Source organism: Solenopsis invicta, chromosome 10, assembly GCF_016802725.1.
Source record: "Solenopsis invicta isolate M01_SB chromosome 10, UNIL_Sinv_3.0, whole genome shotgun sequence".
NCBI classification, from domain to species: domain Eukaryota; kingdom Metazoa; phylum Arthropoda; class Insecta; order Hymenoptera; family Formicidae; genus Solenopsis; species Solenopsis invicta.
The window spans coordinates 18,036,535-18,059,761 of record NC_052673.1 but is presented as its reverse complement, the minus strand read 5'-3'; the positions used below and the strand labels follow the sequence as shown (position 1 = coordinate 18,059,761).

General features: G+C 34.8%; 3 protein-coding genes across 4 annotated transcripts; 2 read left to right on the top strand and 1 right to left on the bottom strand.

Moving 5' to 3' along the window:
* Positions 1–411: 411 nt before the first annotated feature.
* LOC105197722 lies at positions 412–17,113 on the top strand. Its single transcript, XM_011164224.3, has 5 exons — positions 412–653; positions 14,927–15,115; positions 15,209–15,363; positions 15,472–15,655; positions 16,449–17,113. The coding sequence occupies exons 1-4, from the start codon at positions 508–510 to the stop codon at positions 15,648–15,650; spliced, it is 669 nt and encodes a 222-aa protein (XP_011162526.2). The 5' UTR covers positions 412–507; the 3' UTR covers positions 15,651–15,655; positions 16,449–17,113.
* On the top strand, positions 12,522–14,212 carry LOC105197723. 2 transcript variants are annotated; one of them, XM_011164225.3, is made up of 4 exons: positions 12,522–12,725; positions 12,804–13,184; positions 13,477–13,597; positions 13,738–14,212. In XM_011164225.3, the coding sequence occupies exons 2-4, from the start codon at positions 12,897–12,899 to the stop codon at positions 14,100–14,102; spliced, it is 774 nt and encodes a 257-aa protein (XP_011162527.2). In that variant the 5' UTR covers positions 12,522–12,725; positions 12,804–12,896; the 3' UTR covers positions 14,103–14,212. The 2 variants fall into 2 exon arrangements, with proteins under 2 accessions (XP_011162527.2, XP_039310607.1); XM_039454673.1 differs by having other exon boundaries at positions 12,713–13,184.
* A 284-nt stretch (positions 17,114–17,397) lies between the features above and the next one.
* Positions 17,398–21,822, bottom strand: LOC105197721 (UV radiation resistance-associated gene protein). Its single transcript, XM_011164223.3, has 9 exons — positions 21,710–21,822; positions 21,433–21,637; positions 20,517–21,104; positions 20,256–20,428; positions 19,956–20,182; positions 19,712–19,882; positions 18,674–19,627; positions 18,522–18,591; positions 17,398–18,435 (listed from the first exon to the last, which is right to left on the bottom strand). Exons 1-9 carry the CDS (start codon positions 21,812–21,814, stop codon positions 18,241–18,243), a joined length of 2,688 nt encoding a protein of 895 aa, XP_011162525.2. The 5' UTR covers positions 21,815–21,822; the 3' UTR covers positions 17,398–18,240.
* Between the last annotated feature and the right edge of the window lie 1,405 nt (positions 21,823–23,227).

Genomic DNA, 23,227 nt, shown 5'->3' with positions numbered 1-23,227 from the left:
TAACGCAAATATTTTATTGAAGAAGTACGCTTTATAGAACATATGTTTTAAATATGCTAATTTATTTATAATTTATTAGAAAATTAATTAGAAAGCAAGAAGCACTTGATTTATTCTGTACATTCCGTACATTTTTATTTTTTTGTTAAAAAGTATTTCAGAAAAGTGACATTTGTAAAATTTTTAATAAACGATTTAAAAAGTAATAGAATTTTATTTTACTATTTATTTTACTATCTCTTTAACATCTGTCATATGGATTTCAAAAGATTAAAAGAATTCCAATACATCACAACAGTTTACGTTGCAATGCCGGCCGTCAAAGCTGGCCTTCGTAATTTATGCATTCATTTTCCGGCAATAGCGATTCTTGACAGATTTTCGCACTTGGAGCAGAGAAGCAGGAAACTCATCAATTGGCCATATAAATGGTCTCGCAACGGCCGATGGATTATCGAACGTGTCAGTCTGCCTGACGTATCCAAGACGGTTCCGGGGAAATCCCTGATGCGAGAGAGAAACGGTCTTAAAATATATACGCGGCTCCACTCTCCCGATCACTGTCCGTCCCGTCAGTCCACTGACTGTCGATCACGTTTCGTTACAGACGCTAGACGAAGCGAATATGGATCCAGATCGCAGATTGTTTTGAGGTAGATTAAGGTTACGTGGTTCCTTTTTCTGTTCTTGCTTTCTGTTTACGATGATGCGAATAATAATCTAAATTTAAACAACACATTGCCAGTGACGTGTGCAGATATATTTATTGACAAATGGTCTCTCATAACACAAATGTTGTACATGTTGTGTATGTATATACAGACAATGTAGAAAAATAATTAAACAACTAAATAATTTATGCGTCAAATAAATGCTGATTGCATCTCATATTTTTTTTCATAATCAAGTACGAGATCAACCGGCTATAGGTAGAGCGATTTGCTAAAAAAGCTTGGAAAGATTTTGGCAATAAAATATTAATTTGTGTAATATTTTCTTAAATTAGAATTATACTTATAAACTATTTATAGACACGTATCTAAATCAAATAACATTTTATTCCTTCTAGAAATGATTGAAGTATTCTTCTATATACGTGCTAATTTATTCAAATAAAAATGGAATTTTTAATTGCTCGCTTATAATACAATTTAAACATTAATATTATAACCATTTATCAGTGCATTATATTGTACTCTGGATCGATGAATCGTGACTTACTTGATGTAAAAAAAATATTGGTAGGAGCTAGAGAAAGAGATGGGGAGAGAAGAAAAAAAGGATAACACTAGTCGGCGTTTAACTTTCGCGCTGCAAAAAGGACAAGGAAAATAACGATATTTTCGTAATTTCGTTATTCGTGCGATTTTTAAATCTTTGGATAAGCACTTAGAATTAATATTATGGAAATATATTAAAAAGATATGAAGTTGAACATATTTTAATACTAATGCTTCGATAAAAGTTCACAGCATAAATGACGAAATCCAATTTTCATAAGCATAAAATTTCTTTTACATGTTGCATTCGCAATGTCCTCAAGAAACACAAGGTGATAAGACATATTTGGAGTTAAAAATAAATACAACAAAATTCAAACTCAAGATATTTCAACAATTTTTCAATAAATAATGCATATATTATTTTTATCTCGTTAGCCGCTCTTTCCGTGAGTATTCTGCATGCAATCACGTCATTTCTGCTTTGAATACTTTTACATCTCGGTAGAGTAAGGAAGGAGCACAAAGGAGAAGCATTTACAGAGTATAAAACTCAACGATCGAACCTAAAATCGAATCTAATCGTAAATCTTATCCGTTCCGAAACTCGAAACTCCCCGAAATTGAGAAGCAACATTATCATTCAACAATTACGTCATAGATCTCGTGCGATGTACATTACACGTGTCTCGAATCATCTAAACAATGTGGTAAATTTAATACTTTACGGTCGGATCTGGCTGACGGATGAAAATCAATGTCACTCGAAATATGCCCGCATGTAAAACATTAGCTTTACTCCGCGATTCGTACGTTCACCATCCGACCTGTGAGATGGGAATACGAGAGGACGCGATTTACGATGCGTGTCCCGTGCAAGTAACGAGCCATTACATCTCCTTTACTCTCGCGAAACACGAAACGTTCCTCAGCACCTAATGAGTGTACCGTGCACTCTAACAAGGCGTAGAAGAAAAAACTTTTCACGTAGAAAAAAAATTATTATTAAATCAACAATCATATTTCAATTATATACTAAGAGAAAAAATTACTAAATTTTAATAAATATTTATTCGAATAGTACAATATTTACTTACGGCACATAAATATTCTACTAAAAAAATTATACATAAATAAAATTAGTAGTTCTTGTACTAATAAATATATATTTATATTTAATAAATATTTCATTAGTACTAATCAAATAAATATTTATTAACATTTAGTAACTTTTTCCTCAGTGTATATAAAGAGGAGTATAAAGTCTTGAAAAAATTTGATAATTTGAAACAAACATAGCTTACATAAAAAAATTTATTCCTTACATAAAAAATATTGTTTCCTCATGTAAGTAAATTATGCCTGTTTAAGATTATCAATTTTTTTTCAAGACGATTTTATACTATTGCTTATATATGATAATCTGATTGTTGATTTGATACTAATTTTTTTTCTGTGCCCGCATTCCCATGCAGAATACTTCAGCAATACCGCAGAAACGTTGCAAATGTAGCTGCAACAATTGCTAAAATATTCCGCACTGCGTCGTTAAAACGAGAGTCGCGTCTTCCTCGTGGGATTCGAGATGAATTCCTCGCGATTCCTCCCACGTGCTCCTCCGACACAAATTCCGTCACGATAAATCATCATTTTTATCCTTACCAATAATGTGGTGGTACTTGTCGATGAACTGCGCAGTGCTTTGAATTCCCATGAGTGCCGCGTCGACGTTGGTGTACCAGGTGGATGCGGAGTCTCGCGGTACCGGCTGTACGTAGCTGACACCTGGCATCTGCGCGAATCGGGTGATTTTTTTTTTTATGGATCTACGGTGGATGTCTTCTCCCGGCGGTGGCGATGATCATCCTACGATCGCCGCAAATCGGGTCTAGGGATCACCGCTAACTAGCGCGACACGCGCGGACAAACGTAACACGGCGAGCGGTCCGACCAGACGCCGGCTCGCACCACTTCCTCGACTTGGCCGGAGCATTCACCTCACTGCCGCGCGTCTCGTCGTCGTCAACAGCGCGAATGAATCACGTCGATTTTCTCCGATCTAGGCTGACAATGAGTCACTTAACTGGACCGAGGTTCGGCGCACACGGTCTCGTATTAGGAAAAGAAACGCCGATTCCACGTTCGCACTTGCGAGTTTCAAGCGCGCTTTATTAGCCGCGCGACATCGTCACGTTTAGCGATGATAGCGTCGTGTGACGCGTTACTCACGCGGTCCAGCCGCGAAACCAACCGGAGAAACGAAGCAAAACGGAGGCATGGCACACGGCGAGCGCGAGTCGTAAAACGGGAGGCGAAGAATAGAATAATATACAAGCACGAGCGCCCGCTGCGAAATGCCCTGAGATTAATCAGAGTCTAATTGACATTGAGAAGGGGGAAGGGAGAGGGAGATCGCTACTTAGAAGCGATATTATCTCCATTTGTATGAAAATGGAATCATTAAATGAAGGAACTGTAGAGTCAGATGAACGTACTGAGAACGTTATATAATCTTCGAACAATGGTCAATTAATTAAATCAGTTTAATTAGCTCGGACATATTCAACTTGATGCCGATGGGATGTTTTTATGTAAATTTTCCAAGCCATTTTTCCATTTTTTTGTGGGAAATCTCACAATCAACACTCTGTACACACGTTGTTTCTTAGCGTCTTCTCTACACACCTTAAATCACGACTTTTCTGAGATTCCCTTCTATTTATTCATTTACCAGTATAAAAAATTCTTCTCAATGACTTCAAATTCTTCTCTAACATATACTTTAATGTCGTTAAAAATTATTTTGTATGATTGTTTATTGAAAACAATTGTATATAAATCAAGGATGAGTAGTAAGTAAAAAATTAAAAGTTAAATAATAAAGTTAAAAAGTTAATAACTTTGGATTTAACTTGATTAATATTTTAAACGGTTTCACTTTTAAGTTTAACTAGTTATCTTTAAAACACATAAACTTTAATTTATTAACTTTTTTACTAAATCAAAAATTCACTTATATAAAAGAATTATAAAAAAAAGACATCCACATTAAAAAAACAATATTTTTTGTTATTTTATATATAAAATTATAAGTTTTTAATTCGTTATAAATAATACTTTTTAAAATTAACTGTTAATTTAAATTAATTTAATTTTAATGCAACTTTTAATTAAGTTAGTTTTTTGTTTATATAACTTTTACTTTTTAACTAATTTTATAAGTCCTTTAACATAATTTAATTTAAAAAATATATTAACTTATTCAATAATACAAATGATACAATTTTGATTACATTTCTCAGTTTGCGGGAAAAATTATGTGTATAGAGTGTTAATTGTATGTTAAGGCTTCTTAAAAGGTATTAGTCAGTGTTAGCGTATCGATTATTAACCCTTTCGCACTCGTCGTTGCTCTGAGGCAACAATCTTCAGATCCATTCAAACGTCAAACTGATCGATATTTAAACAACAACACAACAATAACATTTGGATTTCTCCAAAATCATTAATAGAAAAATTAAAAAAAAATTAAATACTATTATCTCTACCATTAAGAACAATAATAAACAAAAAAAACATTTTTTTTCAAATATAATTAATTAGGGGTTGAAAGGGTTAATTAAATCATGTTTGCTTTTCACGAGCTGACAAAAATGAGAATATCTGTGATATAACGAAAATTTATGATAAAAACATTCATATAAATCTACATCAATGACGTTTATCGCCGAGATTAGATTAGCGTTTATTAAAATCTTGTATTCTCGACAAAATACGAATGCGTTGCAATAGAGAAAAAAATTGTAATCTTAAGATAATCTAACACGTCGTTTTATTCTAACACACAAATCCCTTCTGATACCTAATCTGATACAATGCGCGTGGCGGCTTCGCCGGCTAAAAATATATGTCGTGGACCGATTTATCGTCGATCAACATCCGACGCTGTCGATCGTCCCGGTTGTCCACGCGTGAGCGTCACAATCGCGTGATCGACGGAATCGTGGCCGCGATTATCGAGCCGGCAGAGACGCTTCCCCAGAACGAACGTCACACGATGATATCGGAAATCGATTTATCGGAGTCATCACTCGGAACCACCCGGTCGATCCACCTGCGGCGCCGCGAAGACGCGATCTCGGGGATAAAGTAAATCGTCGCAACTCGACCGCGGCACACACAACACGACTCGGCGACGATTTTGCGTTCGTCGAGAGATCTCTCGCGGAAAATCCACCTCCGACGTCGACGATCGTCAACGGCGCTTAACTATGAAACAATGCGATCTCCTCTCGCGACTGTCGGCGAGCGACGCGGTCGCGGCGAGCTTTGCTGCGAGCGCGAGCCACGATCAACTACCGACCACGCCGCCGAGGAAGAGAACGAGCAAGTGAATCGGAGAGATAGAGGAGAAAGAGAGAGAGAGAAAGAAAGAGAGAGAAGGAGAGAAAGAGAGTGAGCGCTCGGACCGATGGGCATTGGCAGAGCGCTGGGACTCCCGGTGCTTATTTTAAAACCACTGTCCTTCCAACTCGCGCGAGCGACCGTCCGTCCTGCAGCGGTGCACAGTCGCGACACGACGATATCGTGTAATTTCCCATGGTTGCGCCGGTTAACTCGTAATCGACAGAGAGGTGAGGCGGTGACGCATTAGTTCCTGACAGCGGTCGCGTGGCATCTACAAAAAACGCCGAACAAAAAAATTCCCAATTAATTACTTCTTAATTTCCAATAAAAAATTTCTTTCGAGCACAGCATAGGAAAAGCATCGCCAAATGTTGCTGCGATGTTTCAGCAACATTGCAGCAATGGTAAAATGTCCGCTTCAGAAATATTGATGCGTAATGTTGCAACAACATGTATAATATTATATTAACGTTGCTGCAATATTGCTGAAACACTGTAGCAATATTTTTGTTAGTCTGTGCTGGTACGGGTCGCTTCACGACTTTTGCGAACATTCTAAATGAAATAAACATCTTTCGTAATATAATAGATTGAATTTACTTCGAATATTGACAAGTTAAGATATAAATTTGCCGTCTCGATTATTTGATGCGACGTTATAGGACACAAATTTATTTCTTTTATCGCTGCATTGGACTGCACTAGAACTACCCTTCTTGTACGTTTTCACTAAATTTCAAACATACATCTATTTCACTTTGAATACAAAAAGATGTACACTAGTTTAGCTACAAAAAACCTATTAACACGGAGATGCTAACAGAGAGGAGGTCGTTACTTTTTTAATAGCCGAAAGTAGTACGCGGAGATGATACATGATGCACAAAAAGCACTTAAGAGAAAGAGCTTAATCTCCCAACGGATCGTTAAAGATTTTCAAAACTTTACGCTATCATTCTTTCAATAGATTTATATTTCATGTGAAATTACTTGTCAAGGAACCAAGAATCTCAGCGATTTTTCAATCGCCAATCAAGTGCACGTTAAATTAATGCACTAAATTAGAAAATCCAGTAAATGGCGTGTTGAGAAATCTAAAAATTAACATATAAATACACACGTGTCTGCTTTACGATCGCAGTAAAATCCGTCAAACACGTCACGATAACATAGCATAAATAGAATTTGTAAAAATTTTACGGACTGAAAAGAGGGCACGTGTAAAAACTTTGCGAGCCGCGAAATAAGTACAGGAAAAATGATATTATATAATTAGTGTAAAACGGAGAGTAATTTTCTCGTTACTTCTCTGTAATGACACATTGTGACACTCGGACAGCAGCATTCAATTTATCGTCAGATCTTAATACGTAAAGAGAATTGTTTTAGTACATGTATGCATGTTATGCTACAAACGAATAATTTAAACAGTAAATCAATTACAATTAAAATGCATTAATGCGGAATAAACAAATATTTACTAAGTGGGTGTGTAAATTAGAGAACCTGCATTCGTACAATTGGCTAGAAAATGAATATAATTACATAACTGTAGATAAACAATTTCTGCAAGATATAAAGTAATAGGTACAAGCGTTGAATTTCTCCGCCTGCTTAAAATATATTTATTTAAACAAAATAATATTATTATATATTTTTCCTCGTGTAATGAAATTTTAAACTTTTAATTTGACACTAATCACTTTTATATTGAACATTTTTCTGGAATGCATTTGTTAATTATAATGAAGAATTTGCTTGATGTCATACAAATGCGCAAACTGACAGTGACTTATTAGAATTCTTGGCAACGATCGTGAGATACGATGTACTTTGTGCCTTCGTATGTGTAAGCCATCACTCAAGATGATTAATATAATAACTTAATTAATTTAAAAAAAAAATAAAATTTACCATGGAGATAAATCTCTGATTAAAACTATTAAATCTAATTGAAACTATTAAACATGATATGACGCAGGATTCTAGACTTATTGTTAGCAAGTTATAAAAATTTAACCCTGGCATTGTTAAATTGGTTAATATTAAATTGGTGATTAATTACCTATTTTGAGTATTAAAAGCAGCACTAACAACAGCACTCAAAAAAGCAGCAATTAATCACCGGCCAATTTAATACATACTACCAGTATTAATTTTCCGTAAGGGTATAAAATAAAATAAAAGTATAATTGATGATAACAGTTTTTTAATTATGCGAGAAATTGATCAATTAAAAAATTTTCTCAATTAATTTCCTGTATAATTAAGAAATGGTTATCACCGTTCACACTTTTCTCGTTCCTCAACGGGTTATTCTACGTAGATGAATGTTTCTATAATTTTTCGTAGATCTTAACTTTCCTGACATTGCGATTTATCGTGATATACGAGGTAAATTTAGATTCTTTCACGGAAACCTTTTCATCGGTAGATGGAGAAAATACGGATAGTGACAATTCCTGAGAAGGAAGTGACACACGCTGTACGTTGTCGCAGTGCCGTTTTTGTATTTCTTTGATGCTCCAGGATTCCATGAGCTTACGAACGGATGCAAAGTTCATTAACTTTGAAAAAGATTCAAAGAATGTAACAACTGTTTTACTCAACATGATATTTCTTAGATTTTACGAACGTTTTCATATCGTACATGAAAAATATATCTATTGTTCTTGATTCTGTTGATAGATAAATTATATGCAGAAATATAAAACAAAAATTGAATATGTCATATTCTTGGAAAAAAACAGGTCGATTTTAACGAGTCCTTTTCAAGAATCGTCACTTTGTAGAGAATAAAAGTATTATCGTTTTATTCATCTTTTTCTTTAATAAGTTTAAAAAAAAATTTTTCCTTTATGTAAGCAAATTATGTCTATTTGAGATTATAAATTCTTCCAAGATTTTATATTCTTGCTTATATATGAAACAATGAATAATGAATTATTGATTTGATACGAGTTCCTTTTTCTGTGCATCTGAACGTATTAATAAAGTTAGTCTTATGACAATCTTTCTTTCTCTGTGTCTCTTTCTGTCCCTCTTCTTTGAACTCGCGTATAAATTTATTAATCTAATAAAGAGATTAAGCGTGACAAAGTCAAGTTGATGTTCCGCGTTAAACGGAGACAGCTTAAGTACGGCACAAACACCTTTACGACGGCAATTTACAGCTTTTATACGACCGAGGCATCTGTTTTCAAGCATCCTATTTACTTCATTTTAAAAATTAACACATTCATTAATATCATTATAATAATGAAGGCAAGTTACACTTTGCCATTGCATATCAAGATACAATTTCATAAAGAATGAGAAATAATCTCACAAAAATTGCATATTTAGGAGCGGTATTCTCGCGACAACGAGGACGTAGATGTCCAGAGTTTATTTATCAATGCGATATACAGACACTGTAAACGAGGCTTTTCGGCTTGACGCTCGGCTTTTACGCTAAACAAAAAGTCCCTCTTGATCGCATGGCGCCCGATGTACTTTACACACCACGGTAATTTTACACTTTGTATCCGTACGCGAAATTCTCGCTATTCCGCGAATCACCCGAGATCCTTCTCTCCACTTTCGCCTCACGGCAAATTATTTTTGCCGCGTCGTTTCGCGCAGCGAGAACACGCGCATCGCCACAAAAGTCAAAACACACGGCGGACTTGCCGCCCTTATATCAAACGTTTAATTGGACATTGCATCGTACACGGGAATGCGAACACAGGCGTAAATTACGTAGGATACCTGCGCACGCTTTTCCCGCGTGTCGCTGGGCGTAAAACCATCACGTGTGTTAACGTCACCGTCGTGGCGTCGAGCTGAGACGCGCTGTATGCAGTTTCGCTCCCAACGAATTCTCCAATTGAAAATACTTACACTAAAAAGAGACATTTAAAAGTTTATTTGTAGAATAGGAAATTTCACTTGAAATAAATCTTTATTTAATTACGACGAAACAAAATTTTATTCCTAGCAAATAAACTAATTAATGAAGAAACAAGATATCAATTCATTAATAATGAAAAATCCACAAAGAATTTATTCGTAAAAATTGAAATTGGACTTAATCAGACATAACATCTTTGACTAATATTAAACTCAATTTATCATCTATTTCGCGACATCTCGTATACACGGCCTAGTCTCTTTGTCAAAAAAGATTCTTTTTGCTTTCTTCGTCTCGTTTCAAAGTCTCAAAGATACCAAGAATCTCACGACTAATCGAGAAGAAGAAAGAGACGAGCGGCACATAAATCACCGTAACGGCTTCTGGTCAGAGCCGATTATTATCTCGCACTAAATCGTGTGAATAATAATTTTGCTGCCGGCCAAAATTTACGGCGCTAACGCATGTGTTGGCGATTTTTAACGGCGGCGCAGAGACGCGTGTGACTTTTCTGAGTTTCCTTCTCTCCTCGCGAATAAACAAATGTTTCCAGTCAAAGCGGAAAAAGTAATGGATGAGATCAAGAGAGCGCGATGTAAATTACATGGTGGCGTCGCGCTTCCTCACGTATTGGTCCTTCGTTTCATCTTGTCTATTCTTTTAATTTTTCGTTAGAATCAATCGTTTCTTAAATTAGTACGTCATATAAGCGCAACTGCAGTGACGACTACACTACCAAAATAGTTTGGTAATAGCAATCAAACCTAGATGATAGTTACTAAATTTTGGTAAAATAATTTTCATTAAATATTCAGTTAATATAAACAAATGTTTAATAATATTTAATTAAGATTATTATTATTATGTTACAATTAATGTAATTATTAAATATTACTAAATGTTTGGTTATATTAATCAAACATTTAATTGAAATTATTTCATCAAAAATTAATTATTATTACTACTCTTTTTTTCAGTGTGCAGAACTCGAAACGGTCTTACGAAATACTTGTTAATCCACAAATCTTTGTCAAAATTTTATTAAAAACGCATGGAAAAAAAAACATTAAAGCTATAGTTCGCTGTGCAATATATATTTATATAATAATTTAATATTTATAACTAAACAGATTTTGGTAAATTTTAAATTTGATTTAATGATATAGCAAAGAAATTATGTCTGAAAGTAATTATAATTAAATGAATAGACAGTTATAACTGCATTGAGAAAAAAAAAGGTTAACTTGACTAAATTTTTCAACTCGATTAAATTTCTTCAGTTCAAGTATTTATGTATTTAAGTTAAAGTTATACATACAGTTAAGCTAAAATTAAATTTAAAATATAAATGCTTGAACTGAAATTCAAGTATCTTATGTATTTAAGTCGAATAGATAAATAATTGAACAGAAAAAATTTAATTGAGTTGAAAAATTTAGTCAAGTCAACTTTTTTTACTCTGCTTATAAATATTAAACTTGTTGCGTAGCGAACCATAACTCTGCTGTCTTTTTTTTCTGTAGAACAGCTGGTGCCAGTGTCGATCTCTTTATTCATTCTTCTTGATTCATTCCTCTGTAGCAACTAGGCTACAAGGGCAATGAAACAAATTGGACAATGTAATATAGAGAGTTCATCCTTGTGCGTTTCATCGATCACCCATCTGACGTAAGCCAGTTTCACGCGAATGAACGGACCGTCTCGGAGCCAAACTTGTTGAACTTTCCTAGCGATATAAATAAACAATGATTCTATGTATCTCTCGAACAAAACAGTACAATAGTTGATGAAATAAATATTTTCTACGCTTAATTGAAAAAAATATATAAATATATACCTTCGCGTTATTAACCATATCTTCATATCGTTTTATCTTACAAGCTCTACATAATTTCATATTAGACCTATTCTTTTAATTAAACTTGTTGCACAGTTTATCTTTCCTCTTCAAAGTGAAAAAAAAAGAAAAGATGAATTGTACAAGAAGTTGAGCCGAAAAAAGAAACAGAACTATTGTTTTCGAGAGAATCGCAAAAATTCGTCCGAGTTTTTGAGAGTAGAGCTTTCCAAAAAGAAGGTAAATCAAGCATAATGGTCGATAGCGTGCGATCTAAAGAGCCGATCTATCACGAGGGTAAATTGTACTGGTTGGCCCGTCGGTGCACGTACGACACAACTTCGTCGCGACTTGTTTCGTCGATGTTCAGATGACGACGTCACGGTTCTATTCTTGGTAGCGTGGACGCAGCGATATCTTTAGAGCGACCATCGGTACAGTCCGTTTCCGAGCTTTCCTTCCTTCACGGCCGCGAAAACGTGCCAGTTGACGAGAGAAGGCGAGGCGGAGATGATTTATACTGACTAAATCGGACCACACCGCTAGCCTTCCCCCGGTGTTTCCAGAGCACGGCATTTTTAATTTCACTTTGCCATGCTATTACTAGTTTATCCGAAACGCGGATAAACTAGTGCCACACGTCGCGATAGAAATGGCATAGCCGAATACGCGATAGAAATTCTTAATTCGAATTTAACATTTGAGAATTATTGATTCGAAAAATCTATGATCTTACGATCTTAAAGAGTCAGCTTGAAAAAGAAGAATTTTGTGTCAATTTTCTCTTAAATTTATCGAGGATTCCTTTTTTCCCCGAGAAAAGCAAATCTAAAAAAGCTTATAAAAAAAAAACTGTAGCGAAGCTACGAGAAAGTACAGGTTCAATATCTTGAAATTTATAGGATTCTCGAAAACAATATTCACCATAATAAAGATAAATCAATTTGAATCCTTATAAAAGCAGAGTCGCTGTCAGCCGAGAAAAAGTTTCTAATAAAAAGACTGCTATTCTTTTCCTGATTTTCCTGAGTTAAAAATTTTTTTGTTTCACGTTTTTATAGAATAACAGATAAAATGACACTTATTGTAACTGAGTTACAACGTGTCAGAAGATTGCATATTTTTCAAATTAGAAACATAAAAATTTGAAGAGCGTCTCCTCGACAAATCGACTATCAATGTCAACTCACATCAGGGTTAAACCGTCCAACTAACATTTTATCTTAAAATATGTGAAAATTTGCAATAGAAAGATTTAGTCGTAAAATACGAATACACCATGGCGCGATAAAAAAAGTCGAACTATAACTAATACAATGAAAATTACATAAGAAAATACCGCTTCAAAATGTGGACGTCAAATTGGCAGGTAAATTAAAAAAAAATTAAAAATATTTAATGTATATGCATTTAACATCAACATTTAACCGTTAACGATGCCAAAAAGGTGGGCAGAAGAACGTGACAACGATGACTCGAAAAACTCTTAGAATTTCTTCGTAAAGCTTCCATCATCCGGAAACCTTCCAGAAATTAAATTATGTATAAAGGAAATCACTACGTTTCGACCTATCAGAAGGACTATACCTGGCCCAACATGTCGTCTATGTGTCGTACTCAACCCTCCATCAAACCGATTGTCGTTGAAGCTTGCATTTGTGTTGATCCGTGGCAAGAACAGAAAGAAGTGCAACGGTATGGAACTTTCGAGGAACGTGGCGATCGCATGTGTTCTACGGGACGACTGGTGGAACCAAAGATTTATCCCAAGATCGAACGGGGTCCTGTGGAGGACGTATCACGATTTGATCAGTTAACCAGTATTTGCGTAAGAAAAAAATATTTAACATTTTACAAAATAAGATTGGCCCTTTATGATGCTAGACCAAACATTCATTTTGCGAACGTATATAGCTCGTATATGTATTTACGTTCATGTTTGGATTATTATTTCTACTTAATATTTTTTCATAGATTTGTTTTAGAAAATTAGTACGTATTCGATATGTGAACAAGCTTGAAAATTAAGAATAATTAATAAAGGAGGATAATATAATAAATGAAAATAAATATAAATACAATAAATACAATAAATTAAATTCTGAATTGAATTTTTCAAGCTCAAAGAAGGGTATCCTGATTTGATCGAGATGTTAGAGAAATCACTTCCGAGAGAAAAAGTTGCGCAAGTGGATGCTGATCGCATGAAAACAACGTATCAAATGGATTACAGTGATCCTGGTGAGCGCAATAAAAATATCACGGAATATATCGTAGATACCACAAGTTACGCGAGCTCACTAATATGCCTTTGTATCGTTATTAGTGTTATTTTGAAGAAATTTCAAATTTCAATTTTGAAGAAATTTCAATTTTCTTAGCAGCTGCACGTATGACACAACGCGACATGGCGTTGACAGTCGTCGATGAGAATGATCGACGTGCACAATGTGTGCCAATAAAGATAACTATAAAAGCTGATTGTTCGCCGTATTGTCAGCTTCCTTCTTCAATGAATAACAGAAATGACGTTGGAGAACGCGAGCGTAAACAAAAAATGTGGAATGGATTAAAAAACGGAAAGAAACGCGAAAGTTTCGACAAAAAACATATATCAATGCCATCCTGGAAATCAGAGTATCAAGATAGTATCGATAAAATCGGTCACGTCATTATAAAGGCTAAACTGCATCAGGCAAGGAAGAAAGCTTTACCAGTTCAGTATCAATACAGTACTACCAATTGAATGTATCAAAGAATCTGCAACCAATTGCTAAATTATATGTGCACATATAAAATATAACTTTTTGATAAACAATGTAAAAAATTAAAACTTAATTATATGTAATGATTAAATATTTTCATCGCCTCTTGAATGTATTAATATTTCGGAGAGAAAAACGCATTAAAAATATGATAAGTATTTACATATACGTACATAGATTTGAAAGAAGAAAAGAGAGTAGATAAAAAGCAAAAATAAAAGATTAAAAGAAAATTCAATTAAAAAAAAGTTAAGCGGTTGATTTTCAAATTTTATTTGCGTTTGTATTAAAAACGTGAAAGATATACTGTATGTACTTCAGCTTATATTGTCATCGTATTTCGGTCTGGTCCAAATGCTACATGATAATTTGTATAAAAATATGTGATTGCTAAATTAGTCAAGATTTTCTAGCTAACTGTAGCTAGAATAATTATCACAATTATAACTAAAATTTTGTTTACAAAATGATTTACGTTGAAAAAACGAATATATATCCCGCGGAATCGCTTGTCGCGCGCGTTGTAATTACATCATTAAATGCGGTATTGTACTATGCGCTCTACAGAGCGACCACCGCGTCGATCGTAATGGCAAAAGACTGCGTTGCCTGGATTTTCCGAAGAATATTGAAATTTAACCTATTGCAACCCATCTGTCACTAACATGCACTGACACAATATCCCATGGATTCACCCCTGCCTTGTCCCGCATAAACGACGCTTTCTGCTTCGAGATATTGAAAATTCTTAGTACAGACACGACACGTCCTGAAAAATTTCTGAGGAACCTTCGCACGATCGTAGGTGCAAAATGTCGAATTCGCCGGAAATCTTTGTCAGTACAATGCATCGAGACTTTAATTGGCCCTATGCGAAACCTCCAAAACCACCCTCGCCACCGATGGATACCATCGGTGTTCAACCGTATCTCCTCAAATCCGATCCAGAGGATTGTAAATGCGACGTTCACGGCCTCAAGACTGGGAAAGCTAGGTAAACTCGAGGTTCCCTCAAATAATTTCTCCATCTGATGGCCTCTGGGTTCATAATACGAACAGATTGAGTCATTCTCATTTCATTTTAAAGGTATCGACAGCTAGCCAATAAGGAACGTCGACTTTACGACGAGCTAATTAAGGTCAATCGTGAAATGACGGAGCTTATCTCATCGATGTTAGATAGCGGCTGCGATGTGGAAGAGACAATGAAAAGCGTTTACAAAACTGATTACGAGAAGAGAGGTAAGTTCATAGTACTCCACACGTCCGCTGAATATCGATGAAAAAAATTGAAGAAAAATCCGTGCTACATACTTATCTATTATTTGCGATGCCAAATTACTTTTCTAGGTCTACCCGTCACGCAATACAGACCATTAATGGCAGCGATAGATTCGCCGCTTGGGTTACCCATTACCTCAACAATTATTAATTTAAAAGACGCTAGGAAAGATCCTACTAAATTTAAAACCTCGGCTATAGAGCCTAACAGTTCAACCTGTCAAGATGACAAAACTGTTAAACGATAAGCAAGGTAATTAAATCTGTAAAAAATATTTATATAGGGTCACTGCACCAGCTAAAAACAAATAGAACAACTTAATATAATTACATTTTCAAGTAAAAACCAATTTTAATCAAATCGTAAAATTAAAATGGAAATTAGAATAAAAAATCATCAGCGATATTTGGATACCTCTGAATTGAGAAAAAAATTTATATTAATTTATATTTTTAAAAATTCTTTTTTATTATTCTCTTAATTGTATAAACTTCAAAAATGGCAAGTATTATGCCTATTATATTTTTTAACAATAAATAAATTTATAAGAAATAACATAGTATTAAAATGTAGTACAACTTTTAAGAATAGCATATCAAAGATTATAAAATTAAGAATAGCATATCAAAGATTATAAAATTAATGTTGTAAGACATTATATATGAAATGTTAAGATGTAGAATAAAAATATATGGACAAAATTAAATAACTCTTTTCTCTTAGTTTCATTTAAAAATTTGTTATAATTTAATTGTATAACATAAATAAATAATTTTCTTTATATCATCTTTATTTAATAATTAATAAATTAAAAAATTATTAAAGTTATTTTTTATATAAAAATAATTTAGCTTTATTTAGAATGAACAAATAAATTTATTCACAACAAATTTTTATATTTAACAAAATTAATTTTTTAATATAATAACTAGTAAATTTTTTAATATAATAACTTTTTAATGTAATAACTAGTTATTATAAAAAAATTAATTCATTAATAATAGATATAATTATTTATACTAATTACAAATTATATTTTTTCTAGATGCAGTAACAGAAAATATGACATCAACGAATACTTCATTAACAATTGCTTCAAATAGAAAAAACAATACAAAAAATTTTAATCCAAATATTGAAAATAAATATTGTACAATGTTACTAACTACTACTACTAAATGGTTCGCTTGTGATATTGGAGTTAGTATGCTCATAATAGTATATATATCTGGGAATTTTGTCCAAAGGTTGGAGATCCAGCATATAGCCAGATAGCACATGGACATCGTTTGGACTTCCATCGAACGACATTGTGGACATTAGAATATCCAAAATCTTCAAATATTTGAGGATTGAGCATTGCTTATCAAATTCACTAACTTCAAAAATAGTTTTCTTTTATCAGATTTTGTTATTCATTTTTTTCCATTACAATGTATAAAAATTAGTATATGTATAGTGTACAAGGTATATCGTTCATATTTACACTCTTTCAGAGAAGAGTCTATGTAATTTTGCATGTTATTTTTAATTTCAAAAAAATTATTTTCACCCAATTATCCGCAATTTCTCCATTACGGAATTAGATTCTGAGACATCGGATTACGTGATAGAATCTTCTTCTCATAATCCTTCCCGAATGTCACCTAAATATCCCAGCGAACCGAACAACTCATGTGTCATTGTTAAATAAAAGATAAATAGAATATAGTAGAAACATACTGAAATAAGATAAATCGTTTTTTGTTTGTTTTTTTATAGATAATATTTTTTATTTCATATTATATCACATTGCAATAGTCCGCTCGAGTTCTACAACATCCACAAGGATATTGCTTTGCGAACAAATCTTTCACGTTGCTTTATCTAGTTAGAGATTACAGATTAATTACATGATCGTTTCATTAAAAGATTATGTGGTTTGTTTGGTCCTCGTATACAAACTTACGGTATGCTGTAACATTTTCAATAATAAAAATAGAATCAACTATATATGCATTCGATTGCTTGTATTATAAGCATAAACTCAACATTGGTCAATTACATAATTCAAGTACAGTGAAAAAATGTGTAATATCTACATAATACGTATGTATATACAAACCTTGTGTATTATCTCAGTTTAATGAAAAGGCTTCCGTACAGTGATAATAACAATATAAATTTTGTGGGGTATATTACAGTAATAGGGTCATAACTTAATAGCTGTGTATCAATACATATATACACCTCTCTACCAAACTAGAAAAATCCCGACTTATAACTGTTGATTACAATTAACTGTAATAATAATTTCACCAAGTGTGCATAAATATATTAAGTAACTAATAACACCTGCACATCGCTCTATCACATGTACAAAGATACGTACTTGACTAAAAAAAAGTATCAGTTTTGCCAATCTTTATGTATATTATTGCATCATGTTCAATAATGTGTTATCAATGATGGTTGTTGATAATTATGCAAACATAAAAAAAAGCTGCAGAGAATAATCTGCATGGAATAATAGATAAATATAAATGACTTTTTATAATTTTATGGATAATCTTTATGGATAATTTTGCTTCCATTTACTATAAAATATGTAATTCTATATCCACACTGTAAAATTTGCAGTGATTTATTACATTTCGTATTATTTCGAATAAATAATAGGCATTAAATATTTTTGTAACATTTTACAATATTAATAAAAATCAACTTTTTAAAGATTTAGATTTTTTGTCGTATTAACATATACATATATAAAATTATGAAATATAAACTGAACATGTCTCCAGACCTTTGGTACTTAGATGTATTTTTCGAGCACAACGTTGTAATGTAGGCAGATATTAAAGACGCGGTTTCATAACTTTGAAACTAGTTTTCTTATTAGCTAAAGCTTCGGTGCGTGCACATACATTCTCTGAACTGCGCCTAATGACATCTATGTACTCGCTTGACGCTTGGATGTCACACTGCATTTTTGCCTCATCATACGAACTGCAATCTGATCTTGATGCTGTTAGAATTGATCTTGTATCCATCTAAATGCGGATAGCAAATTAAAATGGACATTTTTAATCATCATTAAAAATGTGTGTGAAAAATATTAACTAGCATTCAAATTTACCAATGGTTCGTTTTTTACAATATCCTGAGGCCATTTTTCAGCATGTTGAAAACACTCTGATTTATTCTCTCTGTAAATCATTGTATATGTATATAAAATGTTAAAAAATTATTAATTTACATACAGAAATACAATTACATCTATTTGTATACCTGTATTCAGAGTTATATTTCTGTTGTGATGTAGCATACTTTGTATATTCTTTTGAATAGCTACAAATGGAATTTGTTCTTTGTTTCTGTTCCGATTCTTCCGAAGTACACACATCGTCCAAAGATGAACACGATTTAACAAAGCGTTCTTTGCTATAAGTGGCAGTCTCCGGGTCTTGTCTATGAATACTACTATTCTGTTCACTGACGGTTGTGTTATTTGCGTCATAACTTTGTGAAACATCGTTTCTAGAATTATGCCTTATATTGCATTCGTCGTTCTTCATTGTACTGTCTATCGCATCCTTAACAGTTTTTAAACTGTCATCGATCGAGAACACACTATCATCGACTCTTTCTCTCTTAATAACAGAATTACCATTCAAACTCTCATTTACATCATTTTGACTACTACTGAGAGCCATTTCGCAACTGCTTATAGAATTAGAGCTTCTATCTCGAGCACTTACAGAACTTTCCAAGCTGTCCGCGACATTCCTCGCTTTAGAAACTGATGTAGGTATCATAATTTCAATGTTGCTTTCAATAATGATCTTATCGCTTATTTCGACAAAATCATCTTCATTCTTAAGAGTTACATTATCAACATTATTCAGAATGGCACTGTTTAACGTTTCATTACTACTATTTATACTCGATCTATCTTTAGCCAGTACCAAAGTTTTATTGTCAATGGCACTCTCTTCTGATTTACAAATTCGTTTCGATCGAGTTCCTAACGCAGGCGATTGTACAGGCTTGTCTAAGCCCTGATCCAGAGAGGATCCCAGAGATGTCTTTATGCTCTTTAATTGACTCATTGATCGAGAAGAACGATGGCATTTCTCGAAAATTATTTTTTGCAATGGCGGTGTCAGAGGTGGATTCTGTTTACCATTACCACTTTCAGTGTCCAAAGATGAGGTAGAAAATGTTCGTTTGGAATCGTCCAAACTACGTAAAATAATTAAATTACAACAAAAATAAATCTAAGGTATACAGTCAGTAATACATATGTCAAGTAATGTATATACATACTGCATCTGATTCGGCTTAATGTTGATTAGTGTAGCGAGATTCGGCAATGTAGCCCTTAAATCGGTGGTCGGAAGACCGCAGTACCATCGAAGCTGTGCTATATTTTTATTTAACAGATACACAGCGTAATGGAATTGTAATTTATCTTTGCTTCGAGCAAACAGTGGAAATCTAAAAATAACAGGTTAACGATAAAATATGCATAATTCCAATACTAACAAAAGTAATTACAAGTAATCCTTACTGTCTGTCGTTGTCAGGTAAACTTTCTGTGATATGATCTATAACTTTACTGCGTGAGCCATAATGTATAATAGGATATCTAGTCGGTATATTCAAAAAATTTGCAATCATCTGCGTTGTATGTGCAACGAAACCTAATGCCACAGCCACCTGCGTATCATTCGATAAATCCAATTCCTCGCTGTCCGGCAAATAAACGTCATTTATTCTAAACTTTCCAGTAATGTCCTGCAAAATCGAGGAAAAGGTAAGCTATTCAACTCAAATAAATTCCGCAACATGTTTCTTTGTTAAGATATACCTGTCTAATGGGGTATATTAAACACAGTTCTGAGATTAGCTGCCGTCGCCTCTGCGCAAGTTGGCTGCTCAATTGCAAATATGTTTCCCTTGTATCTATGTGAGTTTGCCGCCACTCATTCAGTCTTTCCACGTCTTTATTCAGCTCTTCATATCTTTCCATTAAATCAGAACCTATGAAACAAATAATTCTTTTTATTTAGAATTTTTTTATCTGCACAACACATATACAATATGCAGATGTGCATATATGTATACCAACCGTGATCCTGATTTTCTTTTACAATATTAGTATGCGATTGATTCAATACTCGAATTTCTCCCATTTTTCGCGCTCTTTCTTGTTCTAATAATTTTGTTCTAAATTTGGCCATTTCCAACTCTTTACGTATTCTCATAATTTCTAACTTCTTTTCCCTATTGACCCTTCGTGGTTGTAATAATCTGTTTAAAGTTGTCTGTGGATACTTGGGAGTATGAAAGTCATCGCCCGAGGCAATGCGCACTCTGAGTGCTTGCACCGATTCCGTTTGCTGCTTTAGTGCCTGCATTTTGCTCCTTAAACTGCTAAGCTTATTCACTGTATAACTATTCCTTATTTCAGATGCATTTATATTTATGTAAATGTAGCGCTTTGAGTCGGGAGCTGTTATGAAGCAATATGAGGGTGTAAAGTATCCACCATGAAAGTGAAATATCAAAGAATTTTCCTTCAGAATAGTTTCTAAATTAAGTGGTAGCTTAGGACCAATATACGCCAATCCTGTGAATGAGATTCCCCATGTAAAGAGGGTTACATCAGCTGTATTATCACATGGCATTGAGCGCTTCCAGACCCTCAAAATAATCTCTGTTGAAAAGACAGAATTTTATTTCTCTAAATGTCTAAAACCTGTGTCAAATTACACATTAGAGATTGAAGACTGTAATTTAAAGATTAGAGTTTGACTAATCAATCAAGTTCCTTTTTTATGTTTTCAATGTTTCTGATTGATTAATTGATTGATTGATTGATTCCTAATTAGCCATCCTTAATCTCCAATGTGTGATATAAGTTTGATAAAAATTAAGTTTATTCAAAACAAGAAGGGGAAAGCGAGATACAAATGATAAACTAACGTATATGTTGGTACCTAGAAACTTTGGCATTTATCGTACCAACAGACAGTAATGCTCACCACTGGCTGTTGAATAACCTGTGGCATGCAGGGTTGGCACTTCAAGACTCGACCACCTTGGATTAGCATTGTCGATCGCTTCGCTCGTATACAATGGAGACGACATACTAGATCTATGCAACGTGTAGTAGAACCAGCATATCTCCCCATTTACACCAGCTTGTAAATTATGGCCTATTATCTGCACCAAGCCTCTGAGCCTTAACTGAAAATTTAAAACAATGTGTATCGAGCATTCTCAAACATTACATTTTTCTCACTAAAGACTTTGTCTTACCTGTTGAGTGGCGAGAGGCAGCCAAGTTTTGTACCGTGGAGCGATCCGCGGCTGAAGGGTCAAATCTAAATCCTTAACGAGACCTCGCGATTCGGAAACCTCCATCGTGTAACTTCATAGTACCGCAAGATAATATCATTCGGTCCAAGAGACACAAGTTACGTCAATGCGAGGACGGGGCAACCAATCCGAATCAAAAAGCGAGTGATGAATAATTATAATACGCGCACAGAGGCACAGGTTACATCGACCGCTCACGAGTACAAGCGCAGCCGATCAAGTTTGCATTTAGCAAATGATTAACGTATCTACGACGAGGGCTCGCCTCTCGTTACATTGCGTCACGATTCAAGTCATTCGATAGCGCGTACATGTAATACGCATCCCGAAACGGGCGTGATAACATTTGACCAAATTCCTCTGACAGCTCCTCGCGGCACCTTCCCTGCGGCCCCCTGACGGCCGGGTCTGGCGCGCGATGAGCAACGGTCAATGATACGCACTGACCCAAACAAAACACTCTAAAAACACTTGTGTCGCGTTATCGTGCACGTCTTGATAAACTCTAAATTTCTCTTTCGCTCGATTACAACTGCATCCCGAACGAGAGATTCTCTCCTCCAGCCTATCTTGGACTCGGTGACACAACAGAGAAATCTGAGAGTGGCCATGCCCACGACCCACGATCTACGATTTAGCTGATACGATAGTTTTTTTTTTTTTCGAGATGCCATCTCTACAACGTGGACATACACTACGATGCCAATTGTATGTACAATCGGTCAATACCTCGGAAACCACGTTATTCGCGACTGTTGGCACACCTGGCGAAAAGAGCGCCGAGTGTGCCTACACAAACTTGAAACTTTTCCCATCCTAATAACGCCATAGCTTTCACATGATTCATTGAGTCATCTTGTCGCGATTTATATGAGCGCAATCAGAACGAGGCGCCAATAATGAAGCGTAGGGACAAATAAACAGATACAAATGAATTATTGACTCACCGTTCGCCGCTGGTCGCTCCGTCCAACTCCGTCCAACTCCGTCCAGCTCCGCCTCGGCCACGGCTCTCAAACATTCGAAATCCAAGATCTTGTTCACGACGATCCTCCTCCTCCTCCTTCTCCACTTGGCACGAACTTGGGGCCACACTTCGTGTTACTCCCGATACTCACGCGCGTCGAAAAACTCGAGATACGAGGCAACGGAGAAATGCGAAACACGATTGAACGCAATTCGACTTCGTATCATTGCGTTCGACGCGATAGTTGAAGCAACACGACGGCCACGCGAACGCGGCATGCAGTTGGCGCAAACGTCCGACATTTCACTTAACACTTTCGGCATTCCACGGCACTCCCGAAACACTCGCTCGCGTCAAAAACTCGTATGAAACAACCAAAATGCGAGTTGAAATGCGCCACGATGCGCCGCGACTGGCCGCCGTCTATCTAACCGACCGATTGTGGTCACTCTGGTGGCTATTGCGCTAATTGCGTAGCGGCGTGCCGCGTG